General features: G+C 44.2%; 1 protein-coding gene across 1 annotated transcript in view; it reads left to right on the top strand.

The window, feature by feature from the left end:
• RNF121 (ring finger protein 121) overlaps positions 1-14,763 on the top strand; it is a 93,676-nt gene extending 78,913 nt beyond the window's left edge. The window contains exons 7-9 of the mRNA XM_020967652.2: positions 3,615-3,748; positions 9,623-9,724; positions 14,554-14,763. Of these exons, the coding sequence (XP_020823311.1) occupies positions 3,615-3,748; positions 9,623-9,724; positions 14,554-14,674 (357 nt within the window). The 3' untranslated portion in view covers positions 14,675-14,763. The remainder of the gene's footprint in view (positions 1-3,614; positions 3,749-9,622; positions 9,725-14,553) is intronic.
• Positions 14,764-21,152: the final 6,389 nt, after the last annotated feature.

Raw genomic sequence — 21,152 nt, 5'->3', positions numbered from 1 at the left:
CTCCTTCTGGCCAAAGCCCAGTTCTTCATAGTCTCTTCTGTCAATCTTGTTCTTGTAATGATGAAGTATCACTGTGCTTTAGAACTTGAAGGCACTTAAAGGTCATCTTCATTTGAATGATGAAGCCAAGGCCCAGAGAAACAAGTGTCACACACAGAGTTAGTGTCATCACTAGGACTAGAACTCATCTCATTTCAGCTCATCAGACATTGCAATGCCTGCTGCAGGTAGTGTGCCCCTCACATGGCACTAGATATGAAAAATTTACAAGTGATTGTTTTTGCCTTTGACAGGTTTGCAGTTTAATAAGGAAGACTCTATGTATAGAGAGGGTGTTAGAGCTTTTTTTTTTTAAGTATTGTGAGAAATTTGAAGAGGAAAAGATCAATTTTATTTCAAGGAACCTGGAACATGAAGAAGCTGAATTGGACCTTCATTAAACCTGGCTCCCAGCCTAGTGCATGATCCAGGATATCACCTTGCATTCCAAAGTGATGCTGGTTTTAGATTTGGACTGGGAGATCCTAAAGGGTTTTCACTTAGACCTATATCAGTGCCATTTCCCTTTGTGCTCTCAGATTGCCCTCCTTCTAAGTCAATTCCTAGGATTAATCCTCCAATATCTCAAGAAAGTAACCATTTATATAACTTCCACTTCAGTAGAAGTCTTCAGTTGGTACTTGAACAGGACACATTTATTTCTTTCTATGGATTTTTCCTTTGGAATGGGCATTACTGTCTTATAGCACTTTCTTCCCAGTAACCTATAGAAATGGTTCTTACACCAAAACTAATCTTAAAGAAGTTCATATTTGTAAAGCACATTTGTGATCATGTAGTCCAATGTATACTTTAAAAAGAATTTCCTCCTCAAAATACCCAACAGGTAGTCATCCAACCTTGATTTGAGGAGCTGTCCAACAGCTCTTGTTGTCGTCATCATATTCTGTTTTGTAAGTATTTGTCTGCATTTTATAGTCTCATCTCCCTACTCTTCCCAGTTAGGCCAAAAGCACCTTAAGAGCCCAAAGATATGTCACTTTCATCTTTATATTACAGCTCCTTGTACACAGTAAGTATTTTAATAATTAGCAAATGTTTGTGGAATCCAAAGTGATCCTTTGAACTTTTTCTTTCATCAGTGATTTGACTGCTTGCTTCCCTGTTCTGTCCTTTAGATTGTAAGCTCCTTGAGAGTAGGACCTATGTGCGTGCCCTCTTGCTCTCTCTCTCTCTGCATATGTGTGTGTGTGTGTGTGTGTGTGTGTGTGTGTGAAACAAGTCACTGTACATCCTTTATAGGCAAAGAAACATTTGCTGAATTGAACTGGTGAGGAAAGTTAGAGATATTGAGTAAGTATTACTCTGTCTCCATTACAGATGAGTGAATGCATGAGTAGTGATGGAGCCTAGACTCAAAACTATCTCAAAGAATTCAGTGTATGACTCTTTCCACTCTAAGACACATTAGTTTTACAGGCCAGACTCACTTATTAGGTCCCCCTCCCCCCCAAAAAAAGATCTTGTCATGATCCAAACAGATCTCGATAGGATAGAAAATTGGACTAAACCCTGTAAGGCTCATTATTGGCTTAAAAAAAAAAGGTCAATTTCCTGTATACAAAAGCCATGCAAAACAATATTAAGTTTAAGGAGTTAGTGTTCACTTTCAGCTGGGGGGGGGGGGGATGGTGTCCAAAGAAGGCTTCATGAAGAGAGAGGGGACTTCAGTGGACAGATTAGGTAAAGAAGTCATTCTATATATACTAGATATCATAAACAAAGGCAAAGAAATGAGAGAGAAGAAGAGGTTATGGAAATAACCCTATTGGATTAGAATTAGAATGGATGGAGAGGGTATAATATGTGATAAGGCTGGAAAGGTCAGTCAGAACCAGATCATAGAGGACCTTGGATAGGAAAGACAGAGCCTCTTGAGGATTTTGGGATGGAGGAGCAATGTGATTAGCACTGTGCATTAGGAAGATAACTAGGGTAGCTATGTGAATTCAAGACTGATAGATAGTTATGATAATCCTGGGAGGGTCCTGACTAGTGTATTGGCAATGTAAATGGGTGGGAGAGGGGGAGGGAGGGCCAGTATGAGAGAGATTGAGAAGACATTTCAATTAACAGGATTTGGTATCTCATTATCTGTTCTGGGAAAAGGAAGGTTAAAAATTACTTGTGTTTTAGTCTAGGTGCCTGAGGCAATAGTGATGCCCTTAGTAGAACTAGGGAGTTGGGGGGCAGAGGGCTAAGTTTGAGAAAGAAGGTAATGAGTTCAATTTGTGGTTGCCGACAGGACATTCAGGTAAAACTATCCACATCACAAAGTTATAGCTGGAAAGGACCTTAGAGATCATCTAATCCAATTACCTCATTTTACAGATGGGGAAAGTGAAGCCTAGAATGGGGAAGTGACTTGCCCAAGATCACACAGCTAGCCAGATAATGAATGCGAAAGTACTTGGTAAATGGTAAGGAGTTATACAGATGTAAAGGGTGGTTGCTGTTGTTTTTATTGGTCTCCTCTGTTTTGAACAGGAGCCCTGGCTCCCTATTGGTAGGTCTGTATTGCTTTCTCCTTTACTGTTAAAGAAATACCCAGGGACCAGCAAAACCATGGCCAAGCACAGTAGGTAGTCTTGGCTGTATTTCAGTCATGATTTCCCTATCTACTTACTTGACCCTACATCCTTCCCACACTTCAGCGATAGACATGAAATTTTTATGTCTGTTCTATAAAATGAGAACATTTAGTGCTGATGCTGAGATAGCATTGTTTTTCTGAGGACTTCCCAGATTTTCACAAAATGTCCTTCCACTTCCTCATGAACCCCTGGGAATCAGGAAAGGGAGGAATGTTCCACCTGTTTTAAAGGTCATAGAACCATAGAAGTCAGAGCTGGAAAAAATACTTGGAGATAGTTTTATCTATCCTTCTCTCTTTACAGAGGAGAAGATTTAGGCCTAAAGGTACTGGGACTTTCTAAAGTCCACTACTAGCTGAGCCAGTTTTTTTTCAATCTCAGTCCATAACTCTGCTTTCCTCCGTACTCACATTTAATCTCAGCAGCCATGATCAACCCATATTATTGTTTAAAATAATAGCAATTGCTCACATTTTTCTAGTACTTCAAGATTTGCTAAAGCATTTCTTTCATAACAACCTTGGGCCTTGGTATAAGTGACTAAAGAAATAGAAGTAAAGGAGGGAGGTGTAGTATATGTGTTATTTTCCTCTCTTTACAGTTGAGGGAACTGAGATTTAGACCGGGAAATGACTTGCTCATAGTTTCACAGCTGGGAAATATTAGGGTTCAGTTTCTTCATAAGTAAAATGAGGGTTTTGAACTAAATGACCTCTAAGGCACCTTCCAGTCCTCAATCTATGATTCTATGACTCTGACTGTGAACTTAGGTCTCCCATTTCCAGCTCCAACATTCTTTTCACAAGATAATGGTCATTTTTTGTTCTGCCATAAAGGACAGAGTTTGACTCATTCTTGCTTCTCTCTCTCTCTCTCTCTCTCTCTCTCTCTCTCTCTCTCTCTCTCTCTCTCTCTCTCTCTCTCTTTCTCTTTTTCTCTCTTTCTCTGTCTCACCTCCAGTTCTACAGTGCATCAGGGATGCCTACCAAGCATCTCTCGGACAGTGTCTGTGCAGTGTGTGGCCAGCAGATCTTCGTGGATGTCAATGAAGAGGGAATCATTGAGAACACATACAGACTGTCCTGCAATCATGTGTATCCTGCCCAGAGTCCACACTCCTTCCATTAGGCTTCCCTTTTGGCCGTGGAAGAAGGAAAGGGTGGTATCCATGTCACCAGGCTAACTGGGGCCTGCATCTATGACCCAAGCTAGCCACAGGTGGGAGGTGGGGGGGACCAGCAAGCCGATTAAATTCAGCAAGCATTTATTAAACACTTACAGTGTTCAGAGGCTTGTGCTCAGCACTGAGGGAGATACAGAGTTTAGATAAGACATTGTCTTTCTTCGTGTAACTCACAGTCTATTGGTGGGGAGTAAATTGTTCCAAGAAAGAATGGAAGAAATCCTTCATGGAGGAGACAAATAAGACAGCAAATGTGATAAGACACAAGGGAATTCTAACTTGGTTGTAGAATAGAGAACTATGACAGGAGAAAAAAAGGAAGAAGGAAGACCACCAAACATTTGGAACTAAGCACCAGAGTTAAGATTTTTCCAGTCATGGGTAGAACTGGACCGTCTGCTATGGAACTAAAGGGGCCATTAGCTGAGAGATCATCAGAGAGAAAAAGACAAGCTGCAGTGGTTGGTGACTCCTGCTGAGAGGTACTAAGGTGGCTATTTGTTGACCTGTAGCACATAGTAAAGTGGTCTGCTATCTTTCCTGGGCATGAATCTAGGAAGTGTTAGAAGGCTTCCAAGACTTGTCAGACTCAGTAATTACTGTACATTTCAGATTATCAAGGTGAAGACAAATGATATGTCAGTGTGATGAGAAAAATCACCAAAAGGAACCTGGGAAACATTGCTAAGAACCATGAAATCCTGGGGGAAAAAAATTAAAATGAAGACTTTAGGGTCCTCTCATCACTACTATGAATGGAAGGGAGGAGGTTAAGAAGAGAAAGGCAGATTTGGGAAATGACTATCTAGCTAAGAAGATGGTGTCTGAGAGCAGGATTTGGAATTCTTAGCCGCAGTTTAAAATAGAAGAATGATGGATTCTTCATCAGGGATGGTATAGATACCTAAGAAAACTATAATCTGTAGAGTTTTAAACTGAAAAGGATTGAGGAGGGGAAAAAAGCTACCCCTATACATATGCAGCGATGGGTACCACTGGAAGAAAGATAACAGAAGAGAGGACCTGGACTTTATAGGAAAGAATATTCAAGAATAAAATTCAACTTTTTATACACAAATGTACAGAGTGTGTTTAGTAAACCAGTTGAACTAGATATCCAAACCTAAGGAGGCCAATTTGACCTTATGGATTTAGGTGGGATATAGTAGGATAGAACTCATTACTGAGAAATGGTTCTAAAACTGCATACCTTCTTCAAAAGGAATATAGGTAGAAGGGATGATTTAGTAGCATTATATATTAAAAAGATATACCTAGGTTGAAATCTGGACACTAAGGACTAAAATATGGTGGGAAGCATTTGGAGGGGAAGAGATAGTGGGAGGAACCATTATAAAATGTTACTGTCATGGAACTGCACTATGAACTACCAGGAAGGAGAGATTTGATGAGGTATTCAGGAAATCAATCACAAACAGAAACATGATGATATAATGATGGGGGCCTCGATCTGGTTATCTGCTTGAGGTCTATTTCTGCCGAAATCAGGCCATAACTTAATGACTTCATCTTTCTAAAAGGTAGAAGAAGCAACAAAGGGAACTGCTATTCTGGGGCCCAATTCAGACAACAAACCAGTAGAAACTGAATACTACAGTACAAGAGCTTTCTTTCCATTATAGAATTAATGCTAGGAATGGAGAGCTAAGCTAGGCAGAATATGCCTTATATCCCAAATTTTAGATGAATGGATTTCAAAGAGTTCAGAGAAAGGAAAGGTAGGCTCCCATGGCCTAATATTCTGGAGGGGGAAATTGGCTCAAGAGAGACAGAAATGTCTCCGTAATATAATCCTGAAGAGATTAGCCTAAGTTATTTCCATGAAAAGGAAAAAGGGGAGTTACCTAAAGAAACTAATGTGACCGAACAAGATTTTGGTATTGTTTTGGGGTTTTTTTGGTGTTTTTTTTTTTTTTAGGCAATTGGGATTAAGTGAGTTGTCCAGGGTCACGCAGCTAGTATCAAGTGTTTGGTCTGAGGCCGGATTTGAACTCATGTCTTCCTGACTTCAGGGCTGGAGCTCTAACCACTGCACCACCTAGCTGCCCTGAACAAGATTTTGGTAAAGACAAGTCCAGAACACACAAAGGCAAATAAGGATTAATAAAGAAGTGTAGCACAGACCTATAAATGTAATAACAAAAGCGCCAACATCTGGATTGACATGAGGCTGCTGATAAATACTAAGGACGACAGAGGGAGATGGTTTTTATTTATGAGGAATAAGAATTCCCTTAGAAAGTGCATAGGATCTTTGCTTGGAGTGGATGGCCTGATAATAACAGCATAAATGATTCAACTTTTATTTTACTTCTATTTTTTCTTCTAAGGAAAATGATCTTTGGTATTAGGAAAGAATAACAATGGTTAGCAAGTTAGGCAAAAGTAAAGCAGCATCTAACTATCCTCAGTTCATATCACAAGGGCTGACCAAACTACATCCCAACATACCAAAAGAACTGGCATATGTCCATCAGTCAACTAGTATTTATTAAGCACCTACTACATGGTGGCTAGATGGTGAAGTGGTTAGAGCACTGGGCCCAGAGTCAGGAAGACCAGAGTTGAACCTGGGCAAATCACTTAACCTCTGTCTGCTTCAGTTTTCTCAACTGTAAAATGGAGATAATAGTACCTACTTCCCAGGGTTGTTGTGAAGGTCAAATGAGAAAATATTTGTAAAATATTTAGCACCATGCCTGGCACATAGTAGGGGCTTAATAAATATTTGTTTCCTTCCTTCTTAATGCTTGTCAGTACAAAGGAAGCAAAAACCCTGCTCTTGAGGAATTCACAGTCTAATATTAGCCGGAGATAGTGTATGCAAGCAACTATGTATAGACAAGATATAGACAAAATAGATTGGAGATAATTCACAGAATTAAGGGGGTTGGAAAGGTCTTCCTGTAGAATGTGGGACTTTAGCTGGGACTAGAAGGAAATTTGGAAGGCCAGGAGGTGGAGATGAAAGGTACAGAATTCCAAGAATGGGAGGCAGCCAGTGAAAATGCCCAGAGTTAGCCTATAGAGTGCTATGTTTGAGGAACAGCAAGAAGCTGATGCCAGTGAGTTACAGAGTACATGAAGGGGAGGAAGGTAGAAGACTGGAAAGGTAGAAAAAGGCCCAGTTATGGAAGGCTTTAAAAGCCAAAGAGACGATTTTATGAGGTCCTGGAGGTGATAGAGGAGGAGATTCAGCTGCAGTTGAATGGGGGAAGGGGGTGTTTGTACAGTGTGATATCATCAGCCTTGCACTTTAGGAAGATCAGTGTGACAACTGAGTGAAAGATGAACTGGAGTAGAGAGAGACTTTAAACGAGACCACCAATCAGCAGGCTATTGCAATGGCTCGGATATGAAGTGATATGATTACTGAGAATCCATCAGTGATCTTTGAAAAGTCTTGGAGAACCATGACAGGATTGATAAAAGACAAGTGTCCTGATTTGCCAAAAAGTGGAGCAGAGGTAGTGTCCAGTGAATTTTATATTCCTGGCATAAGTGTAGAAAACATTAAAGGAATGGCTTGTGAACATTTAGAAACGGGACCCGTGATCACTAATAATTCCTATGGCCTCATGAAGCACAAGTCTTATGCCAGATTAAACTTCCTCTTTTTTTTGACAGGGTTACTAAAACACAGGAATTCTGAAGACATGGTATCCTTAGATTTTAGCAAAGCATTTGACAGAATTGCTCATTCTGTCCTCATAGAAAAGTTGGAGAGCTGAACTTGATAAATAAGGTAGTTAGATAGACTGGTTGAAAGATCAGACCCCTACAATAATCATTAATGGGTTGATATTAACTTGGAGGTTAGTTTCTAATGGAGTGCCTCAAGGATCTGTTCTTCTCCCTCTGCTTGTCGGCATTTTATCAGTGACTTAGATGTACTCATCAGGTTTTTGGATGACACAGAGTTGGGAGGAATTAGTGTCCAAGATGGTCTCAGTCTAGAACAATGGGCTGAGTCAAATATCAAATGCAGTAAGTATAAATATAAAATTCGACATTTGTTTTCAAGAAAATCAGCTTCATAAGTACAGAGTGGGAGAGATGTGGTTAAACAACAGACAGCATGAAGAAGACGGGGAATTTTTTTGTGTCCTGCAAGTTTGGTATGAGTGTGACACAGCACAACAATAAAAGCTAATTATGTCCTATGTTGCATTGAGCAGCTTAGTGTCCAGAGCAAGGAAAGAGATTGGCATACCCTGGTCAGCCGCATCAGCAATATTGTGTTCAGATCTGGGTGCCACGTTTTAAGAAGGTCGTAGACAAGCTGGAGAGCATCCACAACAGAGTAACCAAGTTGGTAAAAGGAACTGGAAAACCTGTCTAGAGGATAGAGGAACTAGGGATGTTTACCCTGGAGAAGAGAAGATTGGGAAAGGGGGGGACAGTAGTCTTCAAATACTTGAAGAATTGTCATGGAAGAGGAATTCAACTTGTTTGATTTGGTCCCGATCTGGAGGGCAGGATCAGGGTCACTGGGTCGAAGTCATAGAGAAGGGGATTTAGGCCACATGTCAGGAAAAACTTCCAAACAATTAGAGCTGTCTAAAAGAAGAATCGTAGTGCAAACAGGAGGGGCAAGACATGGTGTTATGTGACTTCAGGTATCTGATCCAGAAGTTTTGGAGAGGAAAATGCCTTGACTTGACCTGAAGAGTCTTACACTGAGTAGAATCTGACTGCTCACTTGGAACATCAGGTCTTGCTGAGATCAGGTACTGAGAAAGGGAGACCAGGGCTTCAGTGGTGTGGGGAGAGGAGGAGGAGGGGGAAATTGAACCCCAGAAAGCACTGGACAAGGTAAAGAGTGGGGGTCGGTAGCCTGGGAAAAGCTGCCAATTGCTGATGTAACTACTTATATCCTGCTAACGGGATGACACCAACCTAGATGACAAAGTAGGTCTGGGCAGTGTTTAATTTGAGGAATAAAAGATGTTTAGAGTGGAAGCTTCATTTTATCTGACTCCAGATACTAAAGGGCTGTCGAGTGGAAGGCGGAACAATTAGAGTTGTTCTACTTTCCCCCAAAGAACAGGGAAGGGAGAGAGAGAAGGTTGCAAAGGAACAGATTTAGGGTGAGCATATTGAAAAACATCTCCTAATAGAGCTGTCCAAAGATGAAATGTACTGCCTGGAGAGATAGTGAACTCCCCACTACTGAAGGTCTCCAAATGGAGTCTGAACAATGGCTGGCTTGGAAGACTGTGAAGGGGGATTCATGGCTTTAGTTCATTTCAGTTTAGTTGAACTAGATGGCCTCTGATGTCTTTCTCAGTTCTGAATCCTTGATTGAGATCAGTGGCAATTAGCTCCCTTACCTGGACTCAATACCTAAAGTCGACTCACAGCTCCTATGGTGACTCATGCCATAAAGACTTTCAGTAGAAGCAACATATAAGATGTAGGGAGAGGGCAGTGACAAGAAAGAAGCTGAAATGCTGGGGGGAAGAAAAGATATTCTGTGGCCTCTTAACAGGCCAAGTGGATCCTAGTGGTTCCCTCTTCAGTCTGAGATAGAGGAAGACATTCCCAACTATATCTCTTCCCTTAGAGTGGTTAACTGTGGCTTTCCAGCCATGCTGTAAGGTCAATCTGGATGGCCCAGAGCCAGACCATGGTAGGGGATGGGACAAACAGAGAAATGTTAATCATTTGGGGATAAATTGAGCTGGCCCAAGGAGGGTTTTTTGCCACAGTAAATGAGCTCACTTCTCTCTCCTAGTTTCTCTTAACCACAATGTGTCCTCAGATTTCACGAGTTCTGCATCCGTGGATGGTGTATCGTGGGAAAGAAGCAGACGTGTCCTTACTGCAAAGAGAAGGTGGATCTCAAGCGGATGTTCAGTAACCCGTATCCTTTTGGGCCTATTCTGGATCAATGGATTCCCTCCCAAGGACGCCTTCTGGAAGGCTGGGCAACAAAGGAATGGGATGAGCTTAGAAGGAGCACTATGATGGAATGTCCTGGTCTGAAGTCAAAATAAGTTTCTCTCCAGCATTCTTTGGCTTCTTGCTAGTGAAAGCAGAGCACGGCCCCCACACTGGTCCTCAGAATTACTTTCTTCAGTCTTCTCCCTCCCTGCATCTGTCCCCTTTTCCTTTCTGAACCTCTTACCCAGACTTCTTACTGAAGCTTCCCCCCAGCCTTTAGCATTGTTGACTCTTAATTCCCAGTGACATCTTTTCAGGAATGGATCTATCAGGTATGCCGTTTGAGAGAGTCTCAGCCCCTCAGGCTGTGTTGCCTCTTAAGATCAAACCTGTGGTGGGGAGGAGATGCTACTCAGAGGCCTTGTTAAGGTCACTATAGCAACATGACCCTCTCTTGGTGTCTATGCACTTGCTCCCCAGGAACTTGGGCATTAAAGCCTTGGGACCAGAGCCCTTTCACCTCTTCCCAAACTCCTCTCTCCAGACTCCTCACCAGTGGCAACACATTCTTAGGCCAGTTTATTGAGACTATCAACATTCCTTCACTGTAGGCATAGAGATACACAGCTCAGCCCTGAAGGGACCTCTTAGGATGTCTCCCTTCAGTCCCTTCCCAGCTAAGAGCTAGCTCTGCCTGGTTTTCCTTCATAGTCCTTCATTGTCTCTAATTTCATCCCTTTTTAGCTTCTTGTCACTGAAGGATAGTAGCAGTCATGCCAGCTGGCAGTGCATTTGCATTTTACCCTTTCCAAAGCCCCCTCATATGATCTCATTTGAACCTCACAACAACCTCGTAAAATAGAGCAGGGATTATTTTATAGATGAGGAAATTGAGGCAGCATCAGGTGAAGTGACTTGCCTAGAGACTCAGCTAGTAAAGAGCAGAGCCAAGATTTGGGCTCTGAAGTCCAGTGCTTTTTCCATTACATCACAGCAGGGGACAAGCCTGTTTCGTTGTCTCCTTTAACCACACTCTACAGTGCTCCATTACTCTGATTTCTCTCTGTAGCTGCTATCAGTAACCCCATACATACCCATCACTTCTCTTTCCATAGCATTGTAAGGTTTACAAAACACTTGAGTCCCTGTGAAGGTGGGTATGTAGTGTAAGTGTCAGTATTTTACAGATGAGTAAATGGATTTACAAAGGTGATTTGCCCGTGATCATATAGAAAGAATTGTAGCCGGTATTTGAACTGAGGTCTTCTGATGGCAGGAAATTCCATGCTCTCTTCATTACACGATGCTGCCTTTTACTTAGATACATGGCGAAGTAGAGTTTTCAAAGTGCTTTTCAATGTATTGCCTCAGTAGGATGAGAAAGGAATATAGAGGTTTGGTAGCATCCTCTTCCCAAAGCAGTCCTTCTTTGTAAAATGTAAAAGTGCTATAAAAATGGAGCCATATTGATTATTGGCCTCCCTGCCAGCCTCTGATGGGACACCCAGCCCCTGCCTAGCAAGGCTAGGCCTATTTGAGGATAGCTAATTGTTATTAATAGCAATCTTTCTAGCTTATTTTTCTAGCACTTTAAGATTTACAAAGTGCTTTACAGATGTTTTGTCATTTGAACCTCATAATAACCCTGTGAGGGAGATACTACAGATATTGTTGTTCCTACCTTTTAAGTGAGGAAACAGGCTCAGAAAAATTCATTGGCTTGCCTGTGGTCGCACAGTAAGTCCCAGGATTTGAACCCAAGTTTTCCTTCCTCCAAGTCCACCACTTTACCTATTTTGATAATTCTAGGTATTGAGCTGAACTCTCTTTTGGTAACACTCCCCAGTTCCCTCCAATTGCTCTTAATTCTGTTGTCTGGAGCTGTCAAGGACATGTCTATTCCCTATTTCATATGACTCAAGTATTCAAAGAGATAGATCACTTCAGTTTTCATTTCTCTAATGGCCCAGTTTCCCATCCCCCAGCTCAAACTCTTCTGCTTTCACCAGCTGCCAGGATTGTTGACTCCAAAGGACTTTTCATCCCCCTTAGCTTCCTAAGTCTTCATTTGGGTAGACCCCTTCAGTTAACTCAGCCTAGTCAAGATGAGGAATTTTCAAAAGGAACTTTACTGGAGAAAGTACTTTGTAAACCTCTGAATCACTATGCAAATGAGGTGTTAAAGAAGTGGGAAATATAGAAGCTACAATCAAGTTTCATATGTGTAATCTGTCTGTCTTCAAAGTAACTACAGTCTAGCCATGTATGGGTTTGGCTGACGTGTTTTCAGAGGGAAATGGACTAGAAAGCCCATTCCTATTCCTTGTCTCAGCCCTAACAAGGTTTTATAACAGTGATTCAACTCCTTCACCTGTCGACCTAGGCTAGCTCCAAGACTAGTTAACTAGCCCCCTATTCTAGCCATGACTGACCAGAGAGCACCCTAAAGAGCTGCATAGAATAGAATGTTTCTTCACAACAGCCTTGTGAAGTAGGCAGTGCAAATATTACTACTTTCATTTTGCAAAGGAAGAAAGTAAACATCTAAATGTCTAGTCCACCATCACGCATCTAGGGCATGAACTTGTATTTTTTTCTGTGTTTTTTATTCCAAAAACAAATCACTTCATTTCCTTTCGCAAAACCTGTACCCCTGGTGGAGCTTTCCAGATGAGTTCTTATTTATTATTCAAAAGTCTCCCCTAATTTTCGCTTCACTGACAGAACTGGTCTTGAGCCTATGAATAATCACAGTATAGGTTACCATTCTATCCACTTGCCAGATAATTCTTCCTTTAGTTCCCTGGGAAGTGGTCATTGCCAGGACCCTACTACAGGTTTAAACTAGCGAAACACACACATGCTTTCAACAATAAGAAGAGATCTGTTCTTTACAGACACTAGCCCCTCTCCCTCCTACCCAAAAAAAAAAACCCCCGAAGTGTCACTTTTTTCGGAGTAAACTTCCCCAGTTCCTTCAGTTGATTCTGATTTGGTGTTTTCCGGGTCCCTCTCCATCCTTGCCACTCCTCTCAGAATGTGTTCCAATTGGTCATTGCCATTCCTAAAATATGGTACTGGGAGGTGTAAATAATATTCAAGATGTCTGACCGGAATAGAGGGCAAGAGGTGCTCTGACTGTCTTCAACCTGTATATAATGCTTCTATTCATGCAGCATTAGCATTTTTTGGTTGTCATGTCATTCTTTTATCTATATTGACCACTAAAACCTCCTCGTTTGTTGGGTTTTTTTCCCCCCACATGCATGGTCTTCTAGCTGCCTTCCCTATTCTGTGTCTGTACCACTTGTTGGTAATGTTAATGAAGGGCTTCTTCCTCAGGCATGACTTGAATTAGATGTTCTCTTAGATGTTGGATGTTCTACCAGCTCTGACATTATGTCCATGCTGTCTTCACTGTTGGTATCTCTAATTTCTTACAGGCAATCACATCAGACCCTTACGATTATAACACAAAGAAGAGATATTACAGCCTTCTTACTCAAAAGCTAGATATTTTAGCAGCTCCCCCCTATTTTCCTCTGAAAATGAAGGAATTTTTCCTTATATAGCTTTAGCCTCAGGCCCTCATGCTGTAGTTAAAGTCAGTATGTTTAAGGAGCACAACTGCCTTGTGTTCCTTTGTAGGCTTGAAGACCACAACCTTCCTCTCCACATTCCCACCTCTAGATTTTTTTCTTCAAGTTAAACTAAACCAATTCCTTTTCCCATCAGCTTTATTTTCCTGTCATTCAGTCATACTCATGCATCACTCTCCAGCTTCTCCATAGCCATGTCTAATTGTAGGACTCCAGATAGACTGAGACCTCTTAAGTGAGAGTCTGATCATGGCTCCTCGTCTTTGGTCATGCAGCATCTGGGATGATGGCCTTTCCCTATTCATCCATACCCGGGGAGCCAGGAGGTGTGGTTCTTTTTGCCTGGCCAGCTGGAGAATACTTATGCACCTGGGGAAGAAACAGCAGCTTTGCAACTAACCCTGGCTGGCAGGCCAGGAAAGAGAAAAGGGGGGGGGGGCTTAATCCAAAGCTAGAAGGTACCTAGAAGTCATCTAGTGCAGCCCCCTCAATTTGTAGAGGAGAAAATAGAAGCCTGAAGAGGGTGAGTGTCTTGTCCAGGGTAGTGTCCAAGCAGAGCTAGGATTTGAATTCAAATTCTCTGATCCAAGGAAAGTGGAAAGCATTTGCTTTCCCTGATAATCAGCAACTTGGGAATTACTCTTCAAATCTTTAAAATTCGGTCTTGGCACCTTCTTCCCATTCATCCTTCTGTCTGCCTTAGCCCAGCATTTCCGAGATGGTTGTTTTGTCCTTATCTGCTGTCCTCCTGTCTCCTTCACCTCTTCTTCATTGCTCTTTTCTCCCCTTTACCTCCTTCCCTTTTTTTTCTCCCTCATTCCTCTCTTCTTCCTCTTTCCCTGCCCTCCCTTCTTCCGTTTCTCTTTATCGCTTCTGTATTGTGTGTCCGTCCCCATCTTTTTGCCCATATTGATGTAAGACCCTGCTAGAGCCAGGGATGGGGAGTTGGGGGTGGAGGAATGGTGATGGGCAGCCATTAAGTGGTTTCAGTTCCTCTCTCTCACTCAGCTTCTGTTGGGCATCAGAAGCTCTCTCAGTGGAAGTTGTCTTATTATGGGGTTGTCAGGGAAGTTAGGAGGCCTAGTCTAGGCATGTCACTGACCAGGGAGGATCAAGTCATGAATCAGAAAGTCCCCTGCGGTCCTGACAGATCACTTGTTTGACCCACTAACAAACCTTCTGTTTGTTCTTTAACCTGTGTGCACTGAAGATGGGAGCGGCCTCACGTCATGTATGGACAGCTGCTCGACTGGCTCCGCTACCTCGTGGCCTGGCAGCCGGTCATCATCGGGCTGGTGCAGGGAATCAACTATACCCTGGGTCTGGAGTAACTCCATGGAGCAGAAGGGAAGCCGAGGCGCAGGGGTCTGTGGCCAGCAGCCCGAGGTCCAAGGCCCTGGGCCAAACCAGCCCCCTCCCCTCAGCACAGCTGGCAAAGACTTCGTCATCCTCTACAACCACTTCCGAACACTCGCTCCCTCAGCTCCAAGGACGACTCTTGTTTCTGGGGGTGTGGCAGTGAACCAGCCCATGAGGGCTCCTGGACAGGGAGGTTCTTTTTAAAAGAAAATTATTTTAATGACTATATTTAAAAACCTTTTTTATTGCAAGAATGTGAGGCAGTGACAACCACCCTCCCTTCCCCTCTCCCCACTTCTCTTACCCTTCCTCATCCCTGTCTGCTGGCTTGAGAGCCCAAAACTGAAATGGGAAACGTGTGGCAGAAACCTGAAAGAATCATCATTCCATCTCCCCTTTGGAGCGCTTTGTAACTCCCAAAAGAGGGTCTCCCCAGCTCTGGAAAGAGCCATAGCCCTGCATGATATGCAGAGTTGGAGGGTTTCCCTAACAGCTACTATACCTGGAAATCTGGGCCTACATAAGGAAGTGTGTCCAAATCCCCCTCTGTGGCTAAGCAGTGTTGTCAGTCAGGATTTCTGGGTATTAGCATTCCAAAGAGCCAGCCAGACCATGAGGTATCTCTGCTTAATGCTTCTTTGCAGAGGCTAGGGCTGCAGAGATGAAAGGACCTACGTCTGCCAGAGCACGAGGCCACATTGCCTTTTATATACTTAGCCACAGGATCCCATCTCCTCTTAAGGTGGTCACATACCCAGAGATGACAGTTGTGCACCTGGGTAATGCTGGCTCTTCTGAGGTGCTCAGTTGGCCAGTGATATCTCCTTGGGTGCCTTCCCTTCTGGCCTTCAGCAGCCTCCATCGAGTTGGGTGGGGCCCTCTTCCAGGGTAAATGACCACTGCTTTGGACATAGTTTTCCAAATCTGTGAACCATCCTTTCCCCCTGGATCCTGTCCTGGCCCACCAGACATACCCACATGTATGCATCCACATCCACCCTACCTCCTCATCCCCACTTCTTGATGTTTTCAAAATTGGAAACCCAAGACTGTTTTAGTGGTTTGGAGATCTCAGTTGAAAATAGTTGCATTCAGTGGTCCTTCTATAGGCCTGGGGAGCAGCATGGAGAGGGCTGAGCCTGCCCCTCAGGAAGAGCTATCATGACCTGACCATGTGAAGTTACTCCTTCCTTTGGGAGTTCCTCATTATGGCCAGGTTTTTTGAGGGTGGGGTGGTGGTCTTTTTATGTTAATCATCTGGCTATGTAAGCACCCTGAAAGAACCATCACTGTCCCTAAGTGGCTGGAGAGTTGTCCCCCACAGCTTTGTGGGAACCAGAGAAACCAAGGCGTTCGGGAACTGGAGAGAAAGTCCACACTGGGTCTTGATTTGGGCCAGGGCAGGAAAGTCTGAAAGCGTGTGTGATGAAGCAGGTTTTCAAAGTGAAATTAGAAGTGACTGATGTGCCAAAGGTCAGAAGGAAATTAGGATCTTGGAGCCAAAGCCAAATCATATCCTTCCCCTAGTAATGACTTTCCTAGATTCTTGGATCTGTGCTTATGTTGCTGAGAATAGGCCAACCCAGGGAGGGAATCCCCGACGCAAGGGCTGGGTACGTTTGCTGCTTGGCCTGGCTCTTTACTGGGCCAGTAACGAGGGCTGTGAGGGGAGAGGGAAGTTACTTTCATGGGCTCACAGACTAGAAAGCTGGCCAGTCATCAGCTGTGCATATCTGGATTATCATCAGCATCCCTGAGCAGCCTAAGATTTGGGGGTAGAACCCTCAATAGGAAAAGCGAGCTTGAGCCCCACAAGGCTAGAAAGACTGGGGTGACAGCTTTTAGACAGTGCCCACACCATGCTTCTTGAGGTCAGGAGTCATTGGTCCAGTTTAGGAGGAGCATTGAACCAGAGATAAGAGAAAGGAGAGGACAGAGGATGGCCCCTTAAACTGGGGACATCACCCCCCCCAATTGAAGAATCTCCTGGCCTTAAGGAATCCCTAAAGATGCCAGAACTCTTCTTTCTCCTTTCCCACATTCAGTTCTCAGGCTAGCTGAGGCTGCCACTAGTTTTAGGGAGGAAAGAAGAAGGAGCACCACATGTCTGCCTGGGCTTCTGCACTAGAGGCCACATCCCAGGCTGGACACCCCCCTCCCCCCCCCAGGGAGGGAGGGCTGTTATTAATAGGTTTTTCTTGTTACTGTTGTTGCAGTTGTTGTCGGGGTAGGGGGTGGGAATCATGGGAGGGCAGAAGCCAGACTGGGAAGTGGGGAGCCCTCAGCTTTTGGGGTCAACTCCAGGGCCTGGAGCCTGTCCCCTAGGGAGGTGGTGGGCCCACGCTTTCTCACAACTCCAGTTTTAATAAAACCCAGTGAGCTGAGAGAAATTCCTGAGTTCCTTTTCCTTGGCTTCTCCCATCCCCTCAATTCCAGGAAGAAAGACTGAACCTCGCTGGCACAATGCCACCGCGTTCAGAATCTTCTGCCTGCTTCCATACCAATGAGGCACGGGTTCATTTGTTCAGGGCTTACAAGATACTGACCAAACACAGAATCGCTGTAACCAGAGGAAGAGGTGCAGTCCAGGGCTGTTTTCCCTGGAGACAGGGCCAACCATCAATCTCTGCACCAGCCTGTTCCTGCCCACCTAGGGCTCTCCCTAAACCTCTATGCTTCAGGCCAAACAAGTCACAGCCTCACTGGGTCTCAGTTTGTTCATCTATAAAATGAGGGCTTGGGACTAGATCTTTGAGTCTGTGATCGATATGTATTATTCAAGTGATGATTCTGCCAAAGTTGCCACCCGAACACCTAGCTAGCTATCCCTTCCTGTGGTTACTCATGTCCTCCCAGTCATTGTTCCTGGAGTACGCTGAGCTAGTCTTCACTCCCCCAAGGACCAGATTTCTGTTGCTGCCCCCAGCTTACCCCCTGCCTATGACTACAGTCATATTGGGGCTAGGGGATTCGCTATGTAGTACAACCTTTATTTACAGAACCATCTTCTAACTTCATCAGAGATAATGGGAAGAGCTTATTCAGTGTCAAAACCATTGATGGAGGCTCTGGGCCCTGCCAGTATGATGGGGAAGCTCCTGATAGGTTTTGCAATGGAAAACTCAGAATGATGTCCAAGCAATTGGAAGCAAAACAAAGACAGGTTGGTAAATATACATGGAGTGGGAGGAAGCCATGGAAGGTTTATTGGAAGAGGGAACATGGGAACTGACCCTCAAATGATGAGTAGGTGCTGGGTGGGAAAGAGAATGAAGGACATTCCAGGTTGCAGAGTGGAGGTGAAGGGGAGGAAGCAAAGATGGAGAAGTGGAACTTGACTGTGGTGCCTGAGAAGATACTGACCTGAGGAAGATGTGATAATAAGCCCAAAAAGGGAGACTGAAACCAGACGGTAGAGGTTTTTGATCCTGGCTGTCTGAACTTTACCAAAATTGGCATGAGATTTCTTATATGCTTGAGTTCCATTTCCTCATCTACTCAGAGTTCCCCAGGACACCTGATCCAACCAGGCACAAAGGGTGCTGGGGCTGTTTCTGGGTACTGGAAGTTTGGAGGAAAAAGGGATACATTACTGCCCTTGAGAGACTTAAAATATATTTAGGAAAACACAATTCAAGATGGGTTGGCGTTATGTGGGACCCAGAATTGCTGGGATTACGGTAGAAGGACATCTAAGGCCTCTCCACACCAGCTGGTGGAGCTGGCCAGACGAGTGTGATGGGAGAACCTCTTCAATCCCTACCTCAGCCCTCTTTACCCCACGTCCATCTTCCCATCACCACAGTTGTGACAAGATTGGCAAAGGAATTGAGGTTAAGAACCAGAAACATGGAGAGGGCAACAGGAGTGATCTTTTATGCCTGATGGTTACTGGGCAGGTGGACATGAGGTATGAGGCAGCATCAGGAAGCTCCCAGACCCAAGAGGGAAGCAGAACAGTGGGGAGAGAGTCACACCTTCAATGTGTGATAAGGCAGCAGCAGAGCCCACCTAGTCAGCAAGAGAAGCCCTCTCGGAGGGCAAGACAGACATCCCCACAGGAGACGCTGGATATGACTGTGGAAACTATTGCTGAATAAGGCCGCCAAGCGATAAAAATGTTCCCTCTTTGCACTGCAGTGGGAGTCTCTGGCCATCCCCCTGAATCAGTATTCCAGGGCTGACGTCCATCTGGCCAGTGCTCAAGGCTTTCGTATCTGAGAGGAAGCCTCCAGTCACTGGCTGACCCCCTGACGTGACTGGACACCCCAGCTGGAAGACACTGGACTCACGCTCACCCTCAGACTTGGCTGGACTATACAGGCACCCCCTTGGGTAGCATTTTATGTGGGTGTGTTTTGGGGAGTTGGAAGGGAGTCTGAGAGTAAAGATGTGTCGTGTATTTGTGAAACTAAGTCTGACTACGGAGATCATTGTGTGTCTTGGATGGCTTCCCTGTCTCTTGGTCAAAGTGAAAGTGAATGGGAGGAGCTTGAGGTGAGGTTTCTAAATATTTTTAGGGTTCTGAGTTTGTACTCATTTCCCGTTGTTGAAGAGGCTGGGGGTACGGGGGCAGAGGCAGAACTTTGGAGGACTCTAAGTCACAGTCCTAGTACCTGAGCCTCCTCTCTCAACCTTTCCCTGGCCCTCACTCCATCCCTGAGAAATTCCTCCAGTCCTTCATTCCCCACCCCAATCCTAAACCCAGTGAAGATACAAAATACCCTAACCCTCCCCAACAAGCAGAGGATAAAGCCAAAGAGAATCAATGTGGAACTGAGTGGACTCGGGAGAGAATTGTGCTTTACACCTGGAGGACAAGGTAAAGAAGCTGAGGGAGTTTGGTGCCTGAGCTAGGGTCATAGAACGTAGGCTGGAGAGCTGCAAAGGATGCTAGAGACCATCTACAGGAAAGGCAGCATTTCTGGAATGGTCAGTTTGTTGTCAGCTAGGAGAATCCGGAGATAAAAGTGTGGAATTGTAAGTCAGAAAAATCCAAGTTTGTCTGCTGCCTCAGACTTTACTTGTATGACACTGAGCAAGTCACTTAGATCTCTGTGCCTTTTTTTCTTATCCATAAAATAGGGCTGAAAATCCCACTGGCCAGGTTTATTGTGAAGCTGAATTGACGGCCGCACCTACTATGTGCCGGGCACTGTGCTAAGCACTTGACAAATATCTCATGTGATCCGCACAACAACCGTGCTTTGAGGTAGATCGCATTAAACTTAGGCCAACGGAGGTTAAGAGAGTTACTCGAGGTGACACAGCTGGGAAGTATCGGGGTCACATTTGAACTCAGGTCTTCCTGACTCCAGGCCTAGCTCTCTATCTTCTGAGTCACCTAGCTGTAAAGCGCATATATACAACATAAATGCTAGTCGTTATTATTAGCTGATGACGGAAGCAGTAATATGAAATATGAAATTTTCAGAAATGTGAAAAAAATGGAAGTGACATTTGAGGAGAGGAAGCCAACCCCCTCATTTGACATCATTTCATGGGATGCTTGGTCACCTCGGATTGCAGCACCCGTGAAGAGCTGGGGTGAACAAACCACCGTGAAGATCGCTGCAGCTTTTGCATTGAACCCTGTGGTGGAACAAGATTCAGAGAATCCCTCCCCCACTCCCCGAAGAGCCTGGCAGGCTCCACCAAGATACCATATCCCTTGCTCCTCAGTGACTTCTACATGAAGGTGGGATCAGGGAGGACAAAAAGCTGGAAATGTGGTCATGAGTAAGGCGTGCGTGAAGTGAGATGCGTGTGGACTGATTACTCAGAGGCCTGCCTGTGCGACTCGAAGACTGTCAGGAGGTGCGAGGTGAGCAGTGAAACAGCATCCCCCCAAAACGAAAGTGGCTTGCATTAGAAAGGAAATTACTCATTACTGACGTGGGAGGCATTTCTGAATAATGTGCAGTCAAATCTTTTGCTAAAGCAAAGGTCAAAATTAGTACTGAGCTAGATGAGAAGACGGCTGGGGGTAATTACAGCTCCAACCCAGCCTATTTAAACAAACCCTTGACTCTGGAAAAGTGGGAAATGGACACTGATCCTGATTGTCGCTGTTTCTTGAGAAGTTCAGAGGAGGTTAAAAAAAAAGTCACCATAAAGAGTCCAGAAATCCCCGTGGTTATAGGATTAGAATAGAATTAGAGCTAGAGGGTCATTTAGTCCAACCCTTTTATCGTACAGAGGGGGAAACTGAGGCCCAGAGAGGATAAGTGATTTGCCCAAGGCCACATGCTAGTATATGCATTGGATTCCTTTACAAACAAGGAGATACAGCAGCCTTGGGCTTCATGTATTTAGAGTACAAGCTCATTTGCAAAGCATTATGAAAAAAAATGGCAGGATGTTCTAAGTCTTTGATCGACCTCATAAACATGCAAACAGCATTAGAGAAGCAAACTAGTCAGAGAAAACTTAGCCACAAGACTCGGCTAA

This window comes from Phascolarctos cinereus, unplaced genomic scaffold (assembly GCF_003287225.1).
Source record: "Phascolarctos cinereus isolate Bilbo 61053 unplaced genomic scaffold, phaCin_HiC Scaffold_726;HRSCAF=1367, whole genome shotgun sequence".
NCBI classification, from domain to species: Eukaryota; Metazoa; Chordata; class Mammalia; order Diprotodontia; family Phascolarctidae; genus Phascolarctos; species Phascolarctos cinereus.
The sequence above is the reverse complement of the archived record's forward strand: the minus strand, read 5'-3'. Positions and strand labels throughout refer to the sequence as shown.